Source organism: Chionomys nivalis, chromosome 17, assembly GCF_950005125.1.
Source record: "Chionomys nivalis chromosome 17, mChiNiv1.1, whole genome shotgun sequence".
Classification (NCBI taxonomy): domain Eukaryota; kingdom Metazoa; phylum Chordata; class Mammalia; order Rodentia; family Cricetidae; genus Chionomys; species Chionomys nivalis.
Genome location: NC_080102.1, coordinates 56,511,003 through 56,528,114, shown reverse-complemented (window position 1 = coordinate 56,528,114; position 17,112 = coordinate 56,511,003). Strand labels below are relative to the sequence as shown.

The window sequence follows — 17,112 nt, the reverse complement described above, 5'->3', positions numbered from 1 at the left end:
TCCGGCAGTTTTCATCCTACAAAAATCTATCGACCATCTCTGCATCAGCGTTTACGGAAAGTATAGGAGATTCAAGGCTGAGATATATCAGTGCTGCAAGGTCATCTTTCGGAGGACAGTCTACAGTTGTTATGTCTGCCTGTCCCTTAGGAAAGGCCACCAGGTCTCCTGGCACTGCAGTGATCTACAGCTCCCAGCTACCTTTTACTAAACCAGGTTCAAGTTCCTGCATCACAGGCTCACCAGGTGACTCCCGTCACAAGCCAAACACACACTTCCCACCCTGCCCCAGACAACTGATAACTCTCCTTTGGGTCTTGCTTTGTGCATGTGAAACAAAAGGGAATTGGACCACTTGATTTCCAAGACCCCAAAAACTTCTTGTTTTGGTCAGTTGGCCTCAATTTTGGCAAGTCCATTAAGTAAGAAGGGATGATCCCGGCCTTCAGTAGGCTACCGCAAGCCCCAACTGCCTGCACTCTGGGGTCTTTCTCCCCTACCTCGGCCCGCCATCCTCCTGACCTCTCCCCTAAGCGCACGCGCACTGGCGCACGCCCGCACCCGCCGCAGGTTCCGGGCTTCCGGTTCCGCCCGGACCGAGGGACCGAGGCTGATGGCGGCGGCTGAGAAGTTGGCAGCAGAAGAGGCTGTGGAGACTGAGAATCCGGGAGCTCTGAAACCCGGAGCCGCCCCGTTCGGAAATTTCCCTCATTATTCTCGCTTCCACCCTCCCGAGCAAAGGCTCCGCCTTCTACCCCGGGAGCTTCTTCGACAGCTCTTCCCTCCCGAGGGTCCCGAGAGGAGGCCGATCCTAGGGCTCGACGTGGGGTGTAACTCCGGGGTGAGTGACACGGGAGGGTTCGGAGCGCTGGGAGCCAAGCAGTTGCCGCCTCATGGTCCCCTGTGGTTCTGACCTGGGCGTGGCATCAGAACTTGCCCGACGCGGGCTTTTAAAGTTTAGCGTTGACAGACACGTGCACTTCCCAGCTCTCCCGCTGCCCCCCCCCCCCCCGCCACCGAGTTAGGAATTTTGAGTAATCCCCAAATTCATTCCAAATTCCCGCCGGACCGTGGGGGAGGAGGACCGGCTTATCTGGATTTCCGGCGCTTGCCTCCTCTCCTTCTTTGCTGGCCTCCTGGCTGGAGAACCGGGGCCCACATCTGGGAACATTGGTCCCTAGAAGAAAAGAGCCAGGGAGACAGAATCATGTCTGAAACGTAAGGCTCCAGATATCCAGTGCAGGCCAGACCTGGAGCCAGGTACGTATTTATTTAAACTTGTGCTGACAGAGTGCAACAGTGAACAGTAGAGAGGATCAAGAAAGAAAACAGATCCTTCCGCCAGGGGAGGGAGGCCTTAACCAGCCTGCCCACCGCAAAGTGTTCTAAGGCGTGTAATGATTATAGTCGAAACCACATGCAAAACAAGGAAATGCCAATCTCACCTCTTTGAAACCACGGGATGTCTTAATGGAGCAGGCAGTTTTACCCCATGACTGCAAATGTTTCCAAAGTTAGGACCCAATGCCCATCACTCCAGAGTGGCAGAAGAGACTCGGGTGGCGCGGGGTGTGATGCTAGCACTCAAAAGATAAGGGTGGGATCCTGGCCAGTGAGGCTAGCCTGGGCTAAATGAGACCCTGTTTCCAAAAACAATAAAAAAAGAGAGAAAGAAACGTTGGTAGATGGTTGAAGACCGTGAGGGCTCAGCTGAGTAGCTTCGGATATAAGCAGATGGGCTTTGTGTCCCTTGCCAGCTTCATTAGAATGTGGGAAAACAGAAAAAGACTTCCTGAAAGGAACCCGGAAACCACTGAAGATTTTAAAGTTGAAAACATCCTACATAAAAACACAATAGAAGGGGCACAGCAGCGATGGGCTAAAGCATTTGTTCCCAAATACGGTTTATTTTTTAATTTTACCTAGGGTCTCACCGTGTAACTACACTGCCCTGGATACGTGTAAACCAAACACACAGGGTCAGACTGGAAGAAGGAGGCAGGCTTAGCAGCGCAGTGTGGGTTCTCGTGCCTGAATTCAGGTGTGACTCTGAGCTGCGTTAGCATGACTTCTTTGATGTTTATATAAAGTGCAGGCTCTTGACATTTCCCGAGTCTGCTAAGTCAGCATCTGTGTTTTAAGATGACTCCGTAGATGACTTGGGTACCGTTAAAGGTAGGAAGGCCAGAGGAAGCACCTTCAGAGCACTTGCTAGAGGTACAGCAAGGACCAGGTGCTTGCCGCTCTTCCAGAGGACCCAGTGTTCTCCTCCAGCCTCTCCGGGTACTTGCACACATGCATACACACACATAAATAAAAGTAAATTTTTAAAAGTCAAGAAAGTCTAGTGTGGAAAAAGGAACTCAGTGTAGCTTAAGTCTTCCTCGAGCCATAATTTTTAAAATACAGAGTTTTTTTGTTAATTATTCTATACCCTCATAATAGTACACAAACATGTCTGTACTTTATGATTATAAGGCAACCTTTATGGCCACTGTCAGAGTAAAAAAAATAAATAAAGCATTGTCTACCCCAGAGGTTCTTTATGTGCCGTTTCCTATTTATAAAAGCCCTTCTTCACCACAGGGAACAACTAGCCTATTATTTGCTTTTGTTTCTGTCTTACTCCTTTCCTGTCCCCAATTAATATAGTTTAGTTTTCCCACTTTGGATTTTTTTAAAGGAAGCCTGCATGTCCGCTGTGTCGGTACATGTCTATAATACCAGCACTTGAGAGACTGGAGCAGGAGAGCCACAGTTGGAGACAGCCTGATCTACATAGTAGGACTTGTTTGCAAAAAAACAGAAAAGGAAAACTTGTGTATTTTCATTGTGGCTTGACTTTCTAGTCAGCAGCACTGAATTGAAAATTCAGTCAGTAGTAGAGGTGAACATACTCTATTTTGGTGAATTAAGCCAAGATCCTCAACTTTACAATGTTACTAATATTCTTTCTTTTTTTTCTCCTCTTTGGTTTTTTGAGACAGGGTTTCTCTGTGTAGCCCTGGCTGTCCTGGAACTAGCTATGTAGACCAGGCTGGCCCAAACTCAGGGATCTACCTGCCTCTGCCTCCTGGGTGCTGGGACTAAAGGCGTGCGCCACCACCAGCTATTATTCCGTCTTAATGGCGTTCTTCTTACTTGCCTCGTTAGTGGCCATCTGTGTGGTTTCCTCTGTGCATGTTCTTCTCCTGCATGAAAAGACTAGGGAACACCGTGGAGAAACTATATAAGACAAGATGTTTGAATTAGTTACAGTGCCTCCATAACTATAATAGTTTCAGAGGAATGAGCTGGTGTCTCGTTTGAGTCAGAAGTCTGCTAAGATGGTAAGAGTCATGTCATGAGACACAGCTAGAAACATTCACGATGACTTGAGGTGGCGAAAGCTCTGACAGTAGGAACGAAGGCTGGATTGCTAGAATCCGGACCTTGCCAGCTCCATCTAAGAACCAAGTTTTCACAGGGTCATGCTTACTGTAGTCCCCACCTTCCAGAGAAGGGACCCCACTCACACTTGTGAATCCCTTGCCTTTGGATATGAGACACCCAGAAAAAGAAAATGCATCTGCCGTGGGCTCTTGGCTACCTTTGTCACGTCATTTGGGCTATAACTTCCAACTACACAAGTGTCAGGATATAGGTGGCCAGGCATGGTGCACACATGTAATCCAGTACTCAGGAGGAGCAGGAGTTCGAGACCATCCTCAGCTACATAATGAGTTTGAGGTCAGCATGAACCACTTAAGAGTGACACACAAAAAAAATTATAATGTAGGATCTAGGGCAGGTGCATTACAGCCATCAGCCTCTGGAGGGTGCTGAGAGTCTGCTCATGAAAAACCATAGCCTCTTTAGATTATTACGTTAAGAGCCTCACGTCGGTACAGTAAGAGCTAAGTGGCAGTCTCAAAGGATGAGAGATTTCTTTTCGGCTCAGTGTTTGAGAGCTGCAATGACAAGACTCTTTTGGATTCCTCTAGGAGCTGAGTGTGGCTCTGTGCAAACATTTCCTTTCCCTGCGTGATGGGGAGCCCTGCTCAGGTGCCTCCAGAGACCTCCGCCTCCTCTGCTGTGATATAGATCCAGTCCTTGTGGAGCGAGCCGAAAAAGCATGCCCTTTTCCCGATGCTCTGACCTTTATCACCCTGGACATCATGGATCAAAGGAACCGGAAGGTTCCCTTGAGTTCTTTCTTAAGCCAGTTTGGACGTTCTGTTTTTGACATTGTCTTCTGCATGTCGGTAACCATGTGGATTCATCTGAACCATGGGGACCGTGGTCTGTGGGAGTTCCTGGCCCATCTCTCCTCTCTCTGTCGCTACCTCCTTGTGGAGCCACAGCCCTGGAAGTGTTACCGGGCCGCTGCAAGGCGCCTCCGAAAGCTGGGACTCCATAACTTTGATCACTTCAGCTCTCTCACCATCCGAGGTGATATGGCCAGTCAGATCGTGCGAATCCTGACGCAGGACCATGCAATGGAATTAGTGCGCCGCTTCGGTAACACCAGCTGGGACCGAAGCCTTCTGCTCTTCAGGGCAAAGCACACTGTGGAGACTCATCAACCCCTGAACCGCTGACAAAAGAGACAGAAAGGAAGAAATCGGAATTCTGAATAGGAGGGCAAACAGGAAGAGCACCAGGGACACAATGTGACGCTTTCATACTGAGAATCGTGTTCACATCCTGGAGCAATCGAGCCTCCAGACCTGGCAGGAACTTTTGGCTAAGTGTCTGAAGCAAGTAACTGAAAGAATTAGTGTCTGTGTTCCCGATGTTTGGATAGCCCCTGAGGGGAATGAATTCAGAGAGCGGTGAACTAGGCGTCTGGATGGAGATTGGCCTGGGGAGTGAAACTGCCTTTGTAAGCTGTCTTGTTTGCTGGGGACCAAAGTTAGGGTCTTGTATGTGCTAGTGAAATATTCTACCCCCAAGCTACACCACCAGCTCTGCGGGTGTTTATAAAAGTCAGACCGGGTTAATAGACTGTGTCATCTCTTCTATTTACTTATTTTTATTTTATGTGCATTGGCATTTTGCCTGCATGTATGTCTGTGTGAGAGTGTCTGGTCTGTGAGTGCTGGGAATTGAACGTGGGTCCTCTGGAAGGGTAGTCAGTGCTCTTCACTGTTGAGCCATCTCCGGAGCTGCATACTGCCACTTTGAACTCCTTAAATCCAACCTGGATCTTCAGCCTTTTCTGGACTTGCTTGGCTGCCTTGAAACAGAGCCTCATGATGAAATCTGCAGTGAGCAGCCCTGGACTGGCTATAGGAAGTGGTCAGTAGGGAAAGCATTTCATCTTTCTAGAGGAGGCCAAGCCTCACAGTATAGTTATGCACTGAAAGACACACTAACTAACATTTTAAAAAATACTTAGAAGCTGGCTAGAGTGGCAGATGCTAGCACTTGACAGGCAGGGGCTGGAGGATCAGGAGTTCAAGGACAGCTTTAAGACCAGCCTGGCCTATATGAGTCCCTCCTGTCTTCAAAAAAAACCAGTGTGATAATAACAGCTGTTTAGGGCTCGGTAAAGCCTAATTGTAGACTGTTTACTCAGTACCTGTAAGGTTTGATCCCTAGCCTTTTCCTCATCCCCCACAAAAAAACAACAAAAAGAATTTAATTATGAACCCTAAGATAGGTAGTGATTTGTGATTTGGTTCTACAATACAGCTCAGCAATCTTGCTTTCTCTTCCTCTTCCTTTGCTGTCTCTCTTTAGTTTTCAGGACCAGATCGAACATGGGACCTTGTACCCACTGGCAAGACTCTGCCACTGAGTCCATCCCAGCCTGGTTTGATTTTGTTTTAATTTTTGCTTTGTTTTGTTTTTTGATCAAAGGCATCTCTATGTAGTCTTGGTTGTATTGGAGATTGTTACATTGACCAGTCTGGCCTTGAACCACCACCTGGCAGCGATGTAAACCTTTAATCCCAGCAGAGGCAGGCGGATATCTGTGAGTTCAAGGCCAGCCTGGTCTACAAGAGCTAATTCCAGGACAGGCTCCAAAGCTCCAGAAAAACCCTGTCTCGAAAAAACAACAACAGGGGCTGGAGAGATGGCTCAGAGGTTAAGAGCATTGTCTGCTCTTCCAAAGGTCCTGAGTTCAATTCCCAGCAACCACATAATGGCTCACAACCATCTGTAATGGGGTCTGGTGCCCTCTTCTGGCCTGCAGGCATACATGGAAGGAATGAGCATAAATAATAATAAATAAATAATAAATAATACATAATACATAATAAATAAATAATAAAAAAAAAGAAGAAAAAACAACAACAAAAAGGCTTACATTGTCATGCCTGGCCTTGTATTTCTTTATTGCAGCAAAATTTATGTGACAATATTTGTCATGATAGCCATTTTAATTTATTTATGGTATGTGTATTTTGTTTGGTCTGCATGTATGTCTGTGCACCATGTGCATGCAGTGCCCAAAACCACCAGAAGAGGGAAGTGGATCCCCTGGAACTGGAGTTAACAGATGGTGTGTGGATGTGCCCTCCTGAGTCCTCTGGAAGAGCAGCCAGTGCTGTTAACCACCGAGCCATCTCTCCAGCCCTGTGCTGGAGAGCATACAGTTCTGTGGCATTAAGTACATTCGCAGTGAAGGTTCTGCTCTTAGCAGGCACTTTGATCTGGTACAAGTGAAAGAACACTGTCGGCTTGGGATTCTCTCTAGCCTTCTGCTGACAGGCCTTCCGTTCCTGTTGCTTTAACTTACCCCGATGGCAGCTCCACCCCCAGGGCTCCAGACTAATGCTGTCCTGTTTTGTAATCATAATCCCCCGAAGTAGTTATTAGGCATCTCAGATTCAAAAGATCCCAAAAGCAAACTAATCCTATTCCAACCTAATCCCATTGTGGCGCTCATTTATTGCACACAGGAGAGACTCCAGTTGGCTCCTTCTGTCTGCTCCCCGCGTTGAAATAGGTGCAGTCCAGCCCGTAGTCTACCCCACTCACTGCACCCGTGCGGCAGCACCTGCCTTTTGAAGGCAGGATCCGGGTCCTGGGCCCTGACTTCACACATACCCACACATCCGAAATAGCGCTCTCCTTTTCCCGAACCCAGGAGAGCTAAGGATCAGAAGGAGTTTTTTGGAATAAAGTATTAAGCAAAAATAAGGTGCTGTTACTTTGTGACGTCGCTCCACTCCGTCAAATGCTGCAGCCTACAATTATGCTTGTTGGAACAGAGGCTTACAGGGAAAACGGCAGAAAATGTGACTCTTACTTGTTTTTCAGGAGAAGGAAGTGTAAAATGAGGAGCTCTGATTGAAGGCCACTGAACGTTTTAAATGGTGAAGAAGTGGGAATGGAAGAACAGAAACAAAGCTAGGTTGGGGTGGTCTCAGAATGGTCGCAGTTGGAGACAGAGCTAAGTTTCCTCCTCTGTATATCTTTTTTTTTTTGAGACAGGGTTTCTCTATGTAACAGTCCTAGCTGTCCTGGAACTAGCTCTTGTAGACCAGGCCGGCCTCAAACTCAAGAGATCCTCCTACCTCTGCCTCCTGAGTGCTGGTATTAAAGGCGTGTGCCACCACAGCCCAGCCTTCTCTCTATATCTTAACTGTACTATGCGGCTCTGCTGGGCACACTCTGTCACCCATCATCAGGACAGTACAAAGAATTCTGTCACTGTGTCGGGTCACACTAGATCCCAGCATGTCCATGTACTGTCCTGGGAGCCCGTGAGTGTTAGAGCGCGCAAGGGGCTTTGCTGGTGTGATTAGGGACCCTAACCTAGGGAAGTTAACTGGGCTCCCCTTTAAGAGGAAGGCAGAGATTTAACCACAGCCAACTGGGTGGCACTGAGGAAGGACCACAAGCCAAAGGATGCAGGTAGCTTCCAGAAGTCAGAGCGGCAAGGGGGTACAGACTTCCTTGATTCCCTAGAAGGCACACGGCCTGCTGAGACCTTAATCTGAGATTTCTAGAATAAGCATGTTTCAAGCCACTAAACTTGTGACTTGTCACAGCAATGAACGGCACAAACACAGGATCTTCTTTCTGTGGGACTGGTTTTGAAGGCCTCAGAACCTGGCCCAAATAACTTGTTTCATTCTTGGTTTTGCAGCCCTGGCTGTCCTAGAACTCACTCTAGACCAGGCTGGCCTCCAGCCTACAGAGATCGGCCTACATCTGCTGGGAATAAAGGTGTGCGCCGCCACCATGCCCAGCTGTTCCAAACAACTTGATGGCTGAGAACGAGCTCAGCGGCCAAAGGATATGGAGGGGCCCCATCTCCACAGTCACAGTGAGCACATGTCAGCCACGAACGCCTGCAGGTGCGGGCTGCCTGCTCACTAGGGACACGCTACAGGACAAGTAGTTGCTTGATCAGTCAGAGGAACCGCTGCACTTCTAGAAGAACATGTGTAATTAGTGCTCATAAAGATGAGGCCATGCAAACAATGGCTGCTTAATCGCCTCTGAGCTGTGAAGACCATGAAAATGCCTTTTCCCTGAGAAAGATCATCTTTATATCAAACCAGTGTGGCTGAGGCACAGCACCAAGTCGGCTGAGCCCATTCAGGCCTCGGGACAGACGTGAATAGAGAATGAGCTGAATAAACCTCAGCACTTTAAAAAAGACGAGCTGGGTGTGGGGGCACTCCAGCGCAGCACTTGGGCTGAGTTTGAGAAGAGAGCTCCAGGCCGATTTACACTATGTGACAAAGATCCCGTATCCAAAAAAAGTTATACATATGTAATCAAACTGGGTGATGGTGGCACACGCCTTTAATCCTAGCATTCGAGAGGCAGAGGCAGGCTGATCTCTGTGAGTTCGAGGCCAGCCAGGGCTGTTACACAGAGAAACTGTGTCTTGAAAAATGAACACAAACAAATTTAGATATGTAATCAAATATCTACAGAGTGTTTCCATTCAGTTAGCAGAGTGAGACCCACCAACCATCCCTTACACTGATGCTTCCAGTTCTGGCATTTAAATACCTATGAAGTTCATCTCCATTTGGGTCAGCCATATTTCAGATGCGTATTAGCATGTGGCTAGTTCACGTACTTTTGTGGCAAATGAGGAGGTTCCATGTCCAGGTCCTTCCATCGCCTGTCATGCCCTTAGCTGCTGCGGGATAGACTAAACAGCCCTGGACTTCCAAGGTTAAATTCAGCCTGTTTTACAAATTCAAGTTGACCAGAAGACGCCAACAGCAGCTAATGTGAGTGTGGAGCTTCAGGGAAGGGCGTCTATAGCTGCGGTGGGCACAGGAGACACGGAAGAGAGACAGCTGTCAGTGAGAGGGTGTGGAACGATGCCAGGAGCAGTCCCTGTGAACCTGACGTAAGGGACCCTGTGGCCAGAGCAAGGACAGGATGGGCTGGTGACAGGCAGGTGTCGGCATAGAGCAATGCAATATTGGAATACTGAAAGCAAACCATGGAATAGTAAAGGGAAAATATCCACCTGGGAGACAGCTCAGTAAACTGCTTGCTATGCAAGGTAGGAGGACCTGAGTTTGATCCTCAGAACCCCCTAAAAAAGTCAGTGATGACACACTTGTAATCTCGGTGATGGAGAAGAAGAGACCTGGAGATCCCTGAGGCTTGTTGGCCGGCCGACCTAGTCCACCTGGCGAGCTCTGCTTAGATAACGGGACCCTGTCTTAAAAACCAAGATGAGGGTGGGAGAGATGGCTCAGCTGTAGAAAGCACGAGCCGTGCAAGCCCAACTACTGAGTTCAGTCCCTGGGACCCATGTAAGAAAAGTTACATGTGTTCCCACGACTTAGGCAGCAAGGTGGGATGGGAGCAGATGAATCAAGAGCTATCCTGTCTCAACAGAGTGGAAGTCCAGAAGGAACTCCTTAAATTTGTCCTCTGACCTCCACATGCACTGCCATGGCACGGTGTCTGCAGGCCTACACTCACACATGGACACACATTTTTAAATTAAAAATAACAAGGTTGCAACAACTAGTGTCCACGTACATGGGAAGCAAAGGCTGGTAGATTTCAGTGAGTTTGACGCTAGCCTGGTCTATATAGAGTTCCAGGCCAACCAAGACTACATAGTAAGATCCTGTTCCAAAATACCAAGCTGGGTAGACAACACAAGACTACCAGCTCTCACTGGTAATCTAACACTCAAGAGGCAGGGCAGTGAGTCCAAGGCTAGGCCACCGAGCTACAAAACAAGATTCAATGTCAAAAACAAACAAACAAACCAGGGCAGACAAGAACTTAGCAGGTAAAGGCACTTGCCACCAAGCCTGACAACCTGAGTCAGCCCCAGAACCAACAAGAGACAACTAACTTCTGGAAGTTGTCCCAATGACCACACATGCACAATGGCATGTGTCTTCTGTAGCATGAATTCTAATTGTTCTTAATAATAAAAACTCAGAAGATGTTAAGGGGTGAAAGCTGAGAGATCAGAGAAGCAGAGCAGCCAGCCACTAGAAAGACCTTTTACCTTTATTGACTCCTTAGACTGAAGGAGCAATCCTGACTCTACAAATCCTCAGACTTCTGTTTCTAGGAAACCTCAGATTGCCTGCTCAGACTGAATCCACAGATTACCTTTAGCTCCCGTTCCCTCTGCCCTATATTCCTCTCTCTGCCCAGCCATATCAACCCTCTCTCCACCTCCTTAGTGTTGGGATTAAAGGCATGGGATCCTGAGTGCTGGTATCACCTTTGTGTTTCTCTTTTAGAGATTCAATCATGTAGCTCAGGGTGCCTTGAACTCACAGAGTCCTGGGATTAAAAGTGTGTGCCACCACTGCCTGGCCTCTATTGCTAACTAGTGACTTAGCTCTGCATTTTGATCTTCAGGCAAGCTTTATTTGTTAGATCACAAACAAAATATCACTATAGTCCTCCATGACAATAAACAAATAAATGTAAGAAAAAATTGAAAAGAATATATACATTCAAGGTAGTAAAAAAAATCAAAACACCCATATAAACAGGTTTAGTCATCTTAAAGAATCAAGGAAAGGAGAAAATGGCTCATTGCTGGAGATGGAAAATATAACCAAAAGATTGCAAGTGTTTTTGTTTTAAAGTATATGCACTCATTTTTACTGTGTGTGTGTATATATGCACACAAAGTCAGAAGCTGATGTTGGATGTCTTCTTCAATTGCTTCACCTTATTTATTTATTTTGTTTTTCGAGACAAGGTTTCTCTGTAGCTTTGGAGCCTGTCCTGGAACTAGCTCTTGTAGACCAGGCTTGATGAAGGAAGTCACAAAGCAATCCCACACAGATTCAGAATCATGAATAATAAAAGGGTTATTTTTTTTAAATATTTATTTATTTATTATGTATACAATAGTCTATCTGTATGTATGTCTGCAGGCCAGAAGAGGGCACCAGACCTCATTACAGATGGTTGTGAGCCACCATGTGGTTGCTGGGAATTGAACTCAGAACTTTTGGAAGGGCAGGCAATGCTCTTAACCACTGAGCCATCTCTCCAGCCCCTATTTATTTTTTTAGGGTTATTTATTTAAGGGGAAAACTTACAGATCACTGTCCTAGATAACAGTCCTCTCAGCTAACAGAAACAGAATCTAGCAGCCGGGAGCGGCAGCTGGAAGCAAGAGAGTGAGTACATGCTTTACAACTGTTTTTAGAGTATCAGAGACCACACCAAGTGGTCTCTGGTTTTTTTTTTTGTTTTTTTGTTTTTTTTTTTTTTTTTTTGGATTTTTGAGACAGAGTTTCTCTGTGGTTTTGGAGCCTGTCCTGGAACTAGCTCTTGTAGACCAGGCTGGTCTCGAACTCACAGAGATCCACCTGCCTCTGCCTTCCGAGTGCTGGGATTAAAGGCGTGCGCCACCACCGCCCAGCACTTCACCTTATTTTTAATTTATTATTGCATACAGTATGTGTGTATGAATGCAGTGTGTGTGAGAATGTAGTGTGTGTGTGCACGTGTGTAAATGCAGCGTGTATGAATGCAGCATGTGTGAACACAGTGTGTGTAAATGCAGCATCTGTATGTGAATGCAGTGTGTGTGAATGCAGCGTGTGTGCAAATGCAGATGCATATGTGCCATGCAGATGTCAAAGGACAACTCAGAAGTTGCTCTCTCCTTCCACTGTGGTTCCTGGGATCAAACTCAGGTCATCAGGCCTGCAGGACAGTGGCATTTATCTGCTAAATCATCTTACTGGCCTTTAGCTTTTTGGATAGAGTTTCTCACTGAACCTGGAGCCCACTGATTAGCTAGACTAGCTGACCAGCAAGACCCAGGGGTCTTCCTGTGCCCCAGAAGCAGGGTTACAGACACAAGCTGCCTCACTTAGTCAACTTTTTATGTGAGTGTTGGGGACTCCACACCCAGGTCTTCATACCTGCATTGACAGAGATCTTCCCCAGTCCCTGAATGCACTGTGTATGTGTGGTGTAAGTATGAGTCATGTGGGGTGTACACACATACATTGTGTGTGTATGTGTGTGTGTGTGTGCGCGCGTGCGTGCGCGCGTGCAGGCACACACCTATGGTGGAAGAGATTGACATCAAGTGTCTTCCTTAGTCACTCCATCCTATTTTTTGAAACAAAGGCTGTCATTGATCCTGGAAGATACTAGTCGACCAGGTGGCTGGTCGGCAGCTGTAGTGGTCCATCCCTCCACATTGCGGCTGTTACAGATGTGTACCACCATCCCACGCTCTTCTGTGTGAGGCTGATGGTCTACTGAGGTTCTCACGTGTGTGGTGCAGGCACTTTACTGACCGCCCCATCTCCCTGGCCCCGCACTCATATACTTTTAAGAGATTAAATTTAAATAATTTTCTATATTAAGCAATGCCTTCCTAAAACTGACTAAACAACTCTCACGGATACCCTATCGCCTCGTTCATGTTCTTCTATATCGGCCTAGTTTTTTTTTTTCTCTCGCAGCCAAGATGCCTGCAAGATTTAAACACTTCCTGTCTCCATTACTGACTATGTATGCCTTTCTTTCTCAACCGTTCAAAATCTGGTTTTGCCGGTCTCCAGTGATGTGTGGCTAAAGTCAACAAGGAATGTCTGTCCTGACCCAACCTCTGAAGCACTGGAAATTAGTTGGTCCTTGGACATCTGGCTTGGACTCTGGTGATGAAATTCCTCTGGTTTTCTTCCTCCTCTGGAGACCCCTGTCTAATGCTGGCATTCCTTGGGGTTCTGTTACACTACCCCCTCGCCTCCTGCATAATTTTCTCTACCCTGTAGCTTCAGGCGCCCCAGTTTTAATGACTCATAGATTTCTTTAGTCCATATCCTCTCTTGAGCTTCAAAATTATTTATCCAAAGCCAACATTATCACTTCTCATTCTTTATTTTTTAATTTTTAAAAAATATTTATTATGTATACAATATTCTGTCTGTGTGTGTATGCCTGCAGGTCAGAAGAGGGCACCAGACCCCATTACAGATGGCTGTGAGCCACCATGTGGTTGCTGGGAATTGAACTCAGGACCTTTGGAAGAGCAGGCAATGCTCTTAACCTCTGAGCCATCTCTCTAGCCCCTATTTTTTAATTTTTTATGTGTATGAAGGTGTTTGGCCTTCATGTGTGTCTGTGCACTAAATGCCCACCTGGTGCCTGCTGGGCCAGAAGAGACTGTCAGATCCCCTGGAACTAGGGTTACAGACAGTTGTGAGCCTCCACGTGGCTCCTGCTGGGAATCAAACCCCGGTCCTCTAAAAGATCAGCTAGTGCTCCTAACCTCTGAACCATCTACCCAGACCTACCCTCCAACTTCCTTCCCCCTGCTGGAATATATTCATTGTACATGATGCTGGATATCATAAAACACATGCATTCTGACTACTCATCCTTTCACACGAGTCTTCCCCCAATCCCTGCTACGCTCCTTTCTCCCAGTCTCTCTTCTGCTTTTGTCTTACGCTGTTTCCGGAAACTTGTACTGACCTAAAGATTGAGGCTCGTGTGTAGCTCGTCTGTAGCCTCTCCCGAAGAACAGCAGCAGCTGGGAAGCAAGTACTCATCCGTGGAGCAGCATCTCCAGTAGACATCCTCCGAGCACCTCAGTATCAACCTGTTCGGAAGTAAGCATGTCATCTCCCAAACCTTCTTTCTCCAGCATCTTTTATTTCAGTCTGTGGTCCTACTATGTGCAAAGTACCCAGTTTAAAGGTCTCGGCCTCCTCTCGCTTCCTTCCACTTCCAATCTCAAGGTCCAATGACTCTTGCTATGTATTTCATTTTCTTTGTTTGGTTTTTTGTTGTTGTTGTTTTGTTTTGTTTTGTTTTGAGACATGGTCTCTATTATGAAGCCCTGGCTGTCCTGAAACTCCATTTGTAGACCAAGCTGACCTTGAACTCCCAGAGATCAATGTGCCTCTGCGGAAAGAAGTGCCATCACTTTAAGCCATCACTTGTCTTAGTTTCCTACCCCAGACCACATCATTTCTTATTTTTCTCACCGGTTGTTATAAATGCTTTCTGTCCGGTGGCCCTGACTTCAGTCTTACCTCTGTCTACACTGTGACCACAGTGCTTTTCCAAAATACAAACCAGCTGGGCAATAATGGTACACACCTTTAATCCCAGCGCTCGGGAAACAGAGGCAGGCAGATCTCTGTGAATTTGAGGCCAGCCTGGTCTATAAGAGCTAGCTCCAAGACAGGTACCAAAGATACAAGAAACCCTGTCAAAAAAAGGAAGGAAGGAAGGAAGGAAGGAAGGAAGGAAGGAAGGAAGGAAGAAAGAAAGAAAGAAAGAAAGAAAGAAAGAAAGAAAGAAAGAAAGAAAGAAAGATAAAACTCAAAATACAAATCTGAAGCCAGGTTTGGTGGCACATCTTTGATCCCAGCACTCAGGAGGCAGAAATAGACAGCTTTCTCTGAGTTCAAGGCCAGCCTGTGCTACAGAGGGAGTTCCAGGTCAGCCAAGGATACATACACAGTGGGACCCTTTCTCAAAAAAGAAAAACAAGACACAACATACAAATCTAATTATCATCCTGCCAGCTCTCCCCAGCCGCACTTAGAAGCATGCAAAGGCTCGGCTGCGTTCTTAGGACTCAGTACAGTCTCACACTGCTCACTTTCCCAAAGTCATCCCTGCTGCTGAGCCTAACACTATATGCATGGTGCCCAGCATAGAAAAAAGACTCAGCAAAAATTTGGGGGACTGAACCCAGGACCTCACACATACCAGGGAAGTACTCTACCACTGAGCCATATCCCAGCCCTTTAATTACCTTTTATTTTGAGATGGGGTCCCATTTAGTTGCCTAGACTAGCCTTTGAAATCACTCTGTAGCTCAGGCAGGATTTGAACTTGTGATCTTCCCAAGTACCTACAACTACAGGCCTGGATCACAGGGTCCAACTCAAAAAGAGAAGTTCAAGGATGTGAGCAGATCCATCATATCTTGCAGGTGAGAGATTTCAAAGTATATTGGCAATGACTTACTCTTATTGAGAAAACGGACCAAACACTAGCCAGCTCCTGTCTTCCTCTTACTAGGCAGTAGTAACATCTAGACTGTGTCCTGGAGTGATCCAACTTGAAGAATAGGTAGGGAAGGGTGTTCTAAGAAGCCAGTTAGCAACCTGACCACATCTTAATACCAGGAGTTCCAAATCTGGGTCCTCTTAGCAACAACAGTAAGGTGACTGTGTCAACCTCTGATGGCTGACCACACAGTATTAAAGCAGGACTATGGGAAGACAGCTCACTGCTTATGAGTACTTCTTCTTGCAAAGGACCAGGGTTAAGTCTCAGCCCTCACAAGGTGGCTCACAATCATCCATAATTCAGTTCCAGGGGGGGCTGATGTCCTCGTCTGACTTCTGTGGGCACCAAGCACTCAACTGGTGCACAGATTTCTATGCAGGCAAAACACCCATTCTCAAAAAGTAAATAAATCCTTGAAAAACAGCGAGAGTGTGCAATTGAAATGCTGGCGTGAGTAGAGAGGGCGTGGCTCTCCGAGGTCACCATTACTATACACATAGTTATGCTACACCATCACACGGGTTTGTAAACAGCAGCCTGCAGCAGCCCGCAGCACCAGACACCCAAGAAGTCTAGCTTGTCTTATTACAAACAAGGACAGGAAGTAATTGGTGATGCATAATAACAATGGAGAATCAACTCTGGGACTTCAAAATTTTAATAAACTGATAAAACTGAATCAAAATTTAGTAAGCCTCATTAAAGAAAATAATGATGGAACATTGCTACAGTTTCACATCTTGTCTCTAAGGATGAATAAAGTTTGCCAAAATCTGATAGCCCAATATCAGGTGTGTGAGAGCCTGTAAGGATGGTGAGGACATGCAAATGTTCTGCCTGTGTTTATTAAATAAGGGTGAACACGCGAAGTTTAAAAATCTAGTTGTTGGGGGCTGGAGAGATGGCTCAGTGGTTAAAAGCATTGCCTGCTCTCCCAAAGGTCCTGAGTTCAATTCCCAGCAACCACATGGTGGCTCACAACCATCTGTAAAGAAGTCTGGTGCCCTCTTCTGGCCTTCAGGCATACACACAGACAGAATATTGTATACATAATAAATAAATAAATAAATAAATAAATAAATAAATAAATAAATAAATATTTAAAAATCTAGTTGTTGTTTGCTTCCAAAAATTCAGTCACTTGGAAACATTCAAAAACAGTTAGAAAATGCCTGGCAGACTTAAGGTTCCCATCCCAAGGCACAGGAATGCAACAGACACATCATTCCTACTGGACTTTACAGCCCGTTGCGGGAAGAACTGTGTCTCATGTTTGTTATTCTCCAGGATTAGCCCATTGATCCCTATTCAATCAACATCGGGTGATTGAGCAAGGATTAATCAGTCCTGTAGTATTTCAAAAATGCCATAATCGAGCATCAAGAAATATGACGAAAAGGGAATGGAAGGCCATGAATTTGGCTCCATGATAGAGTGCTTGCCTGATGTGTGTAACCTCTGGGCATGGTGGCATGGTGGCACACCTGCAGTCCTAATACCCAGGAGACAGAGTGCTTGAAGTCATCCTAGGTTATGCAGTGAGACCCTTGTTTGTTTGTTTGTTTCTGTTTTTAAATCCAAAACAACTCCTTTATCCATGGGTTCATTCTGTTTTCCATACAAAACTTCTTGCATTAACTTTCCCCACTCCCCACCCAT

The 17,112-nt window shown here is 46.3% G+C and overlaps 1 protein-coding gene across 1 annotated transcript; it reads left to right on the top strand.

Annotated features, from left to right (window-relative positions):
- The first annotated feature begins 575 nt into the window (after positions 1 to 575).
- Bcdin3d (BCDIN3 domain containing RNA methyltransferase) lies at positions 576 to 6,196 on the top strand. Its single transcript, XM_057791246.1, has 2 exons — positions 576 to 841; positions 3,984 to 6,196. Exons 1-2 carry the CDS (start codon positions 614 to 616, stop codon positions 4,578 to 4,580), a joined length of 825 nt encoding a protein of 274 aa, XP_057647229.1. The 5' UTR covers positions 576 to 613; the 3' UTR covers positions 4,581 to 6,196.
- Positions 6,197 to 17,112: the final 10,916 nt, after the last annotated feature.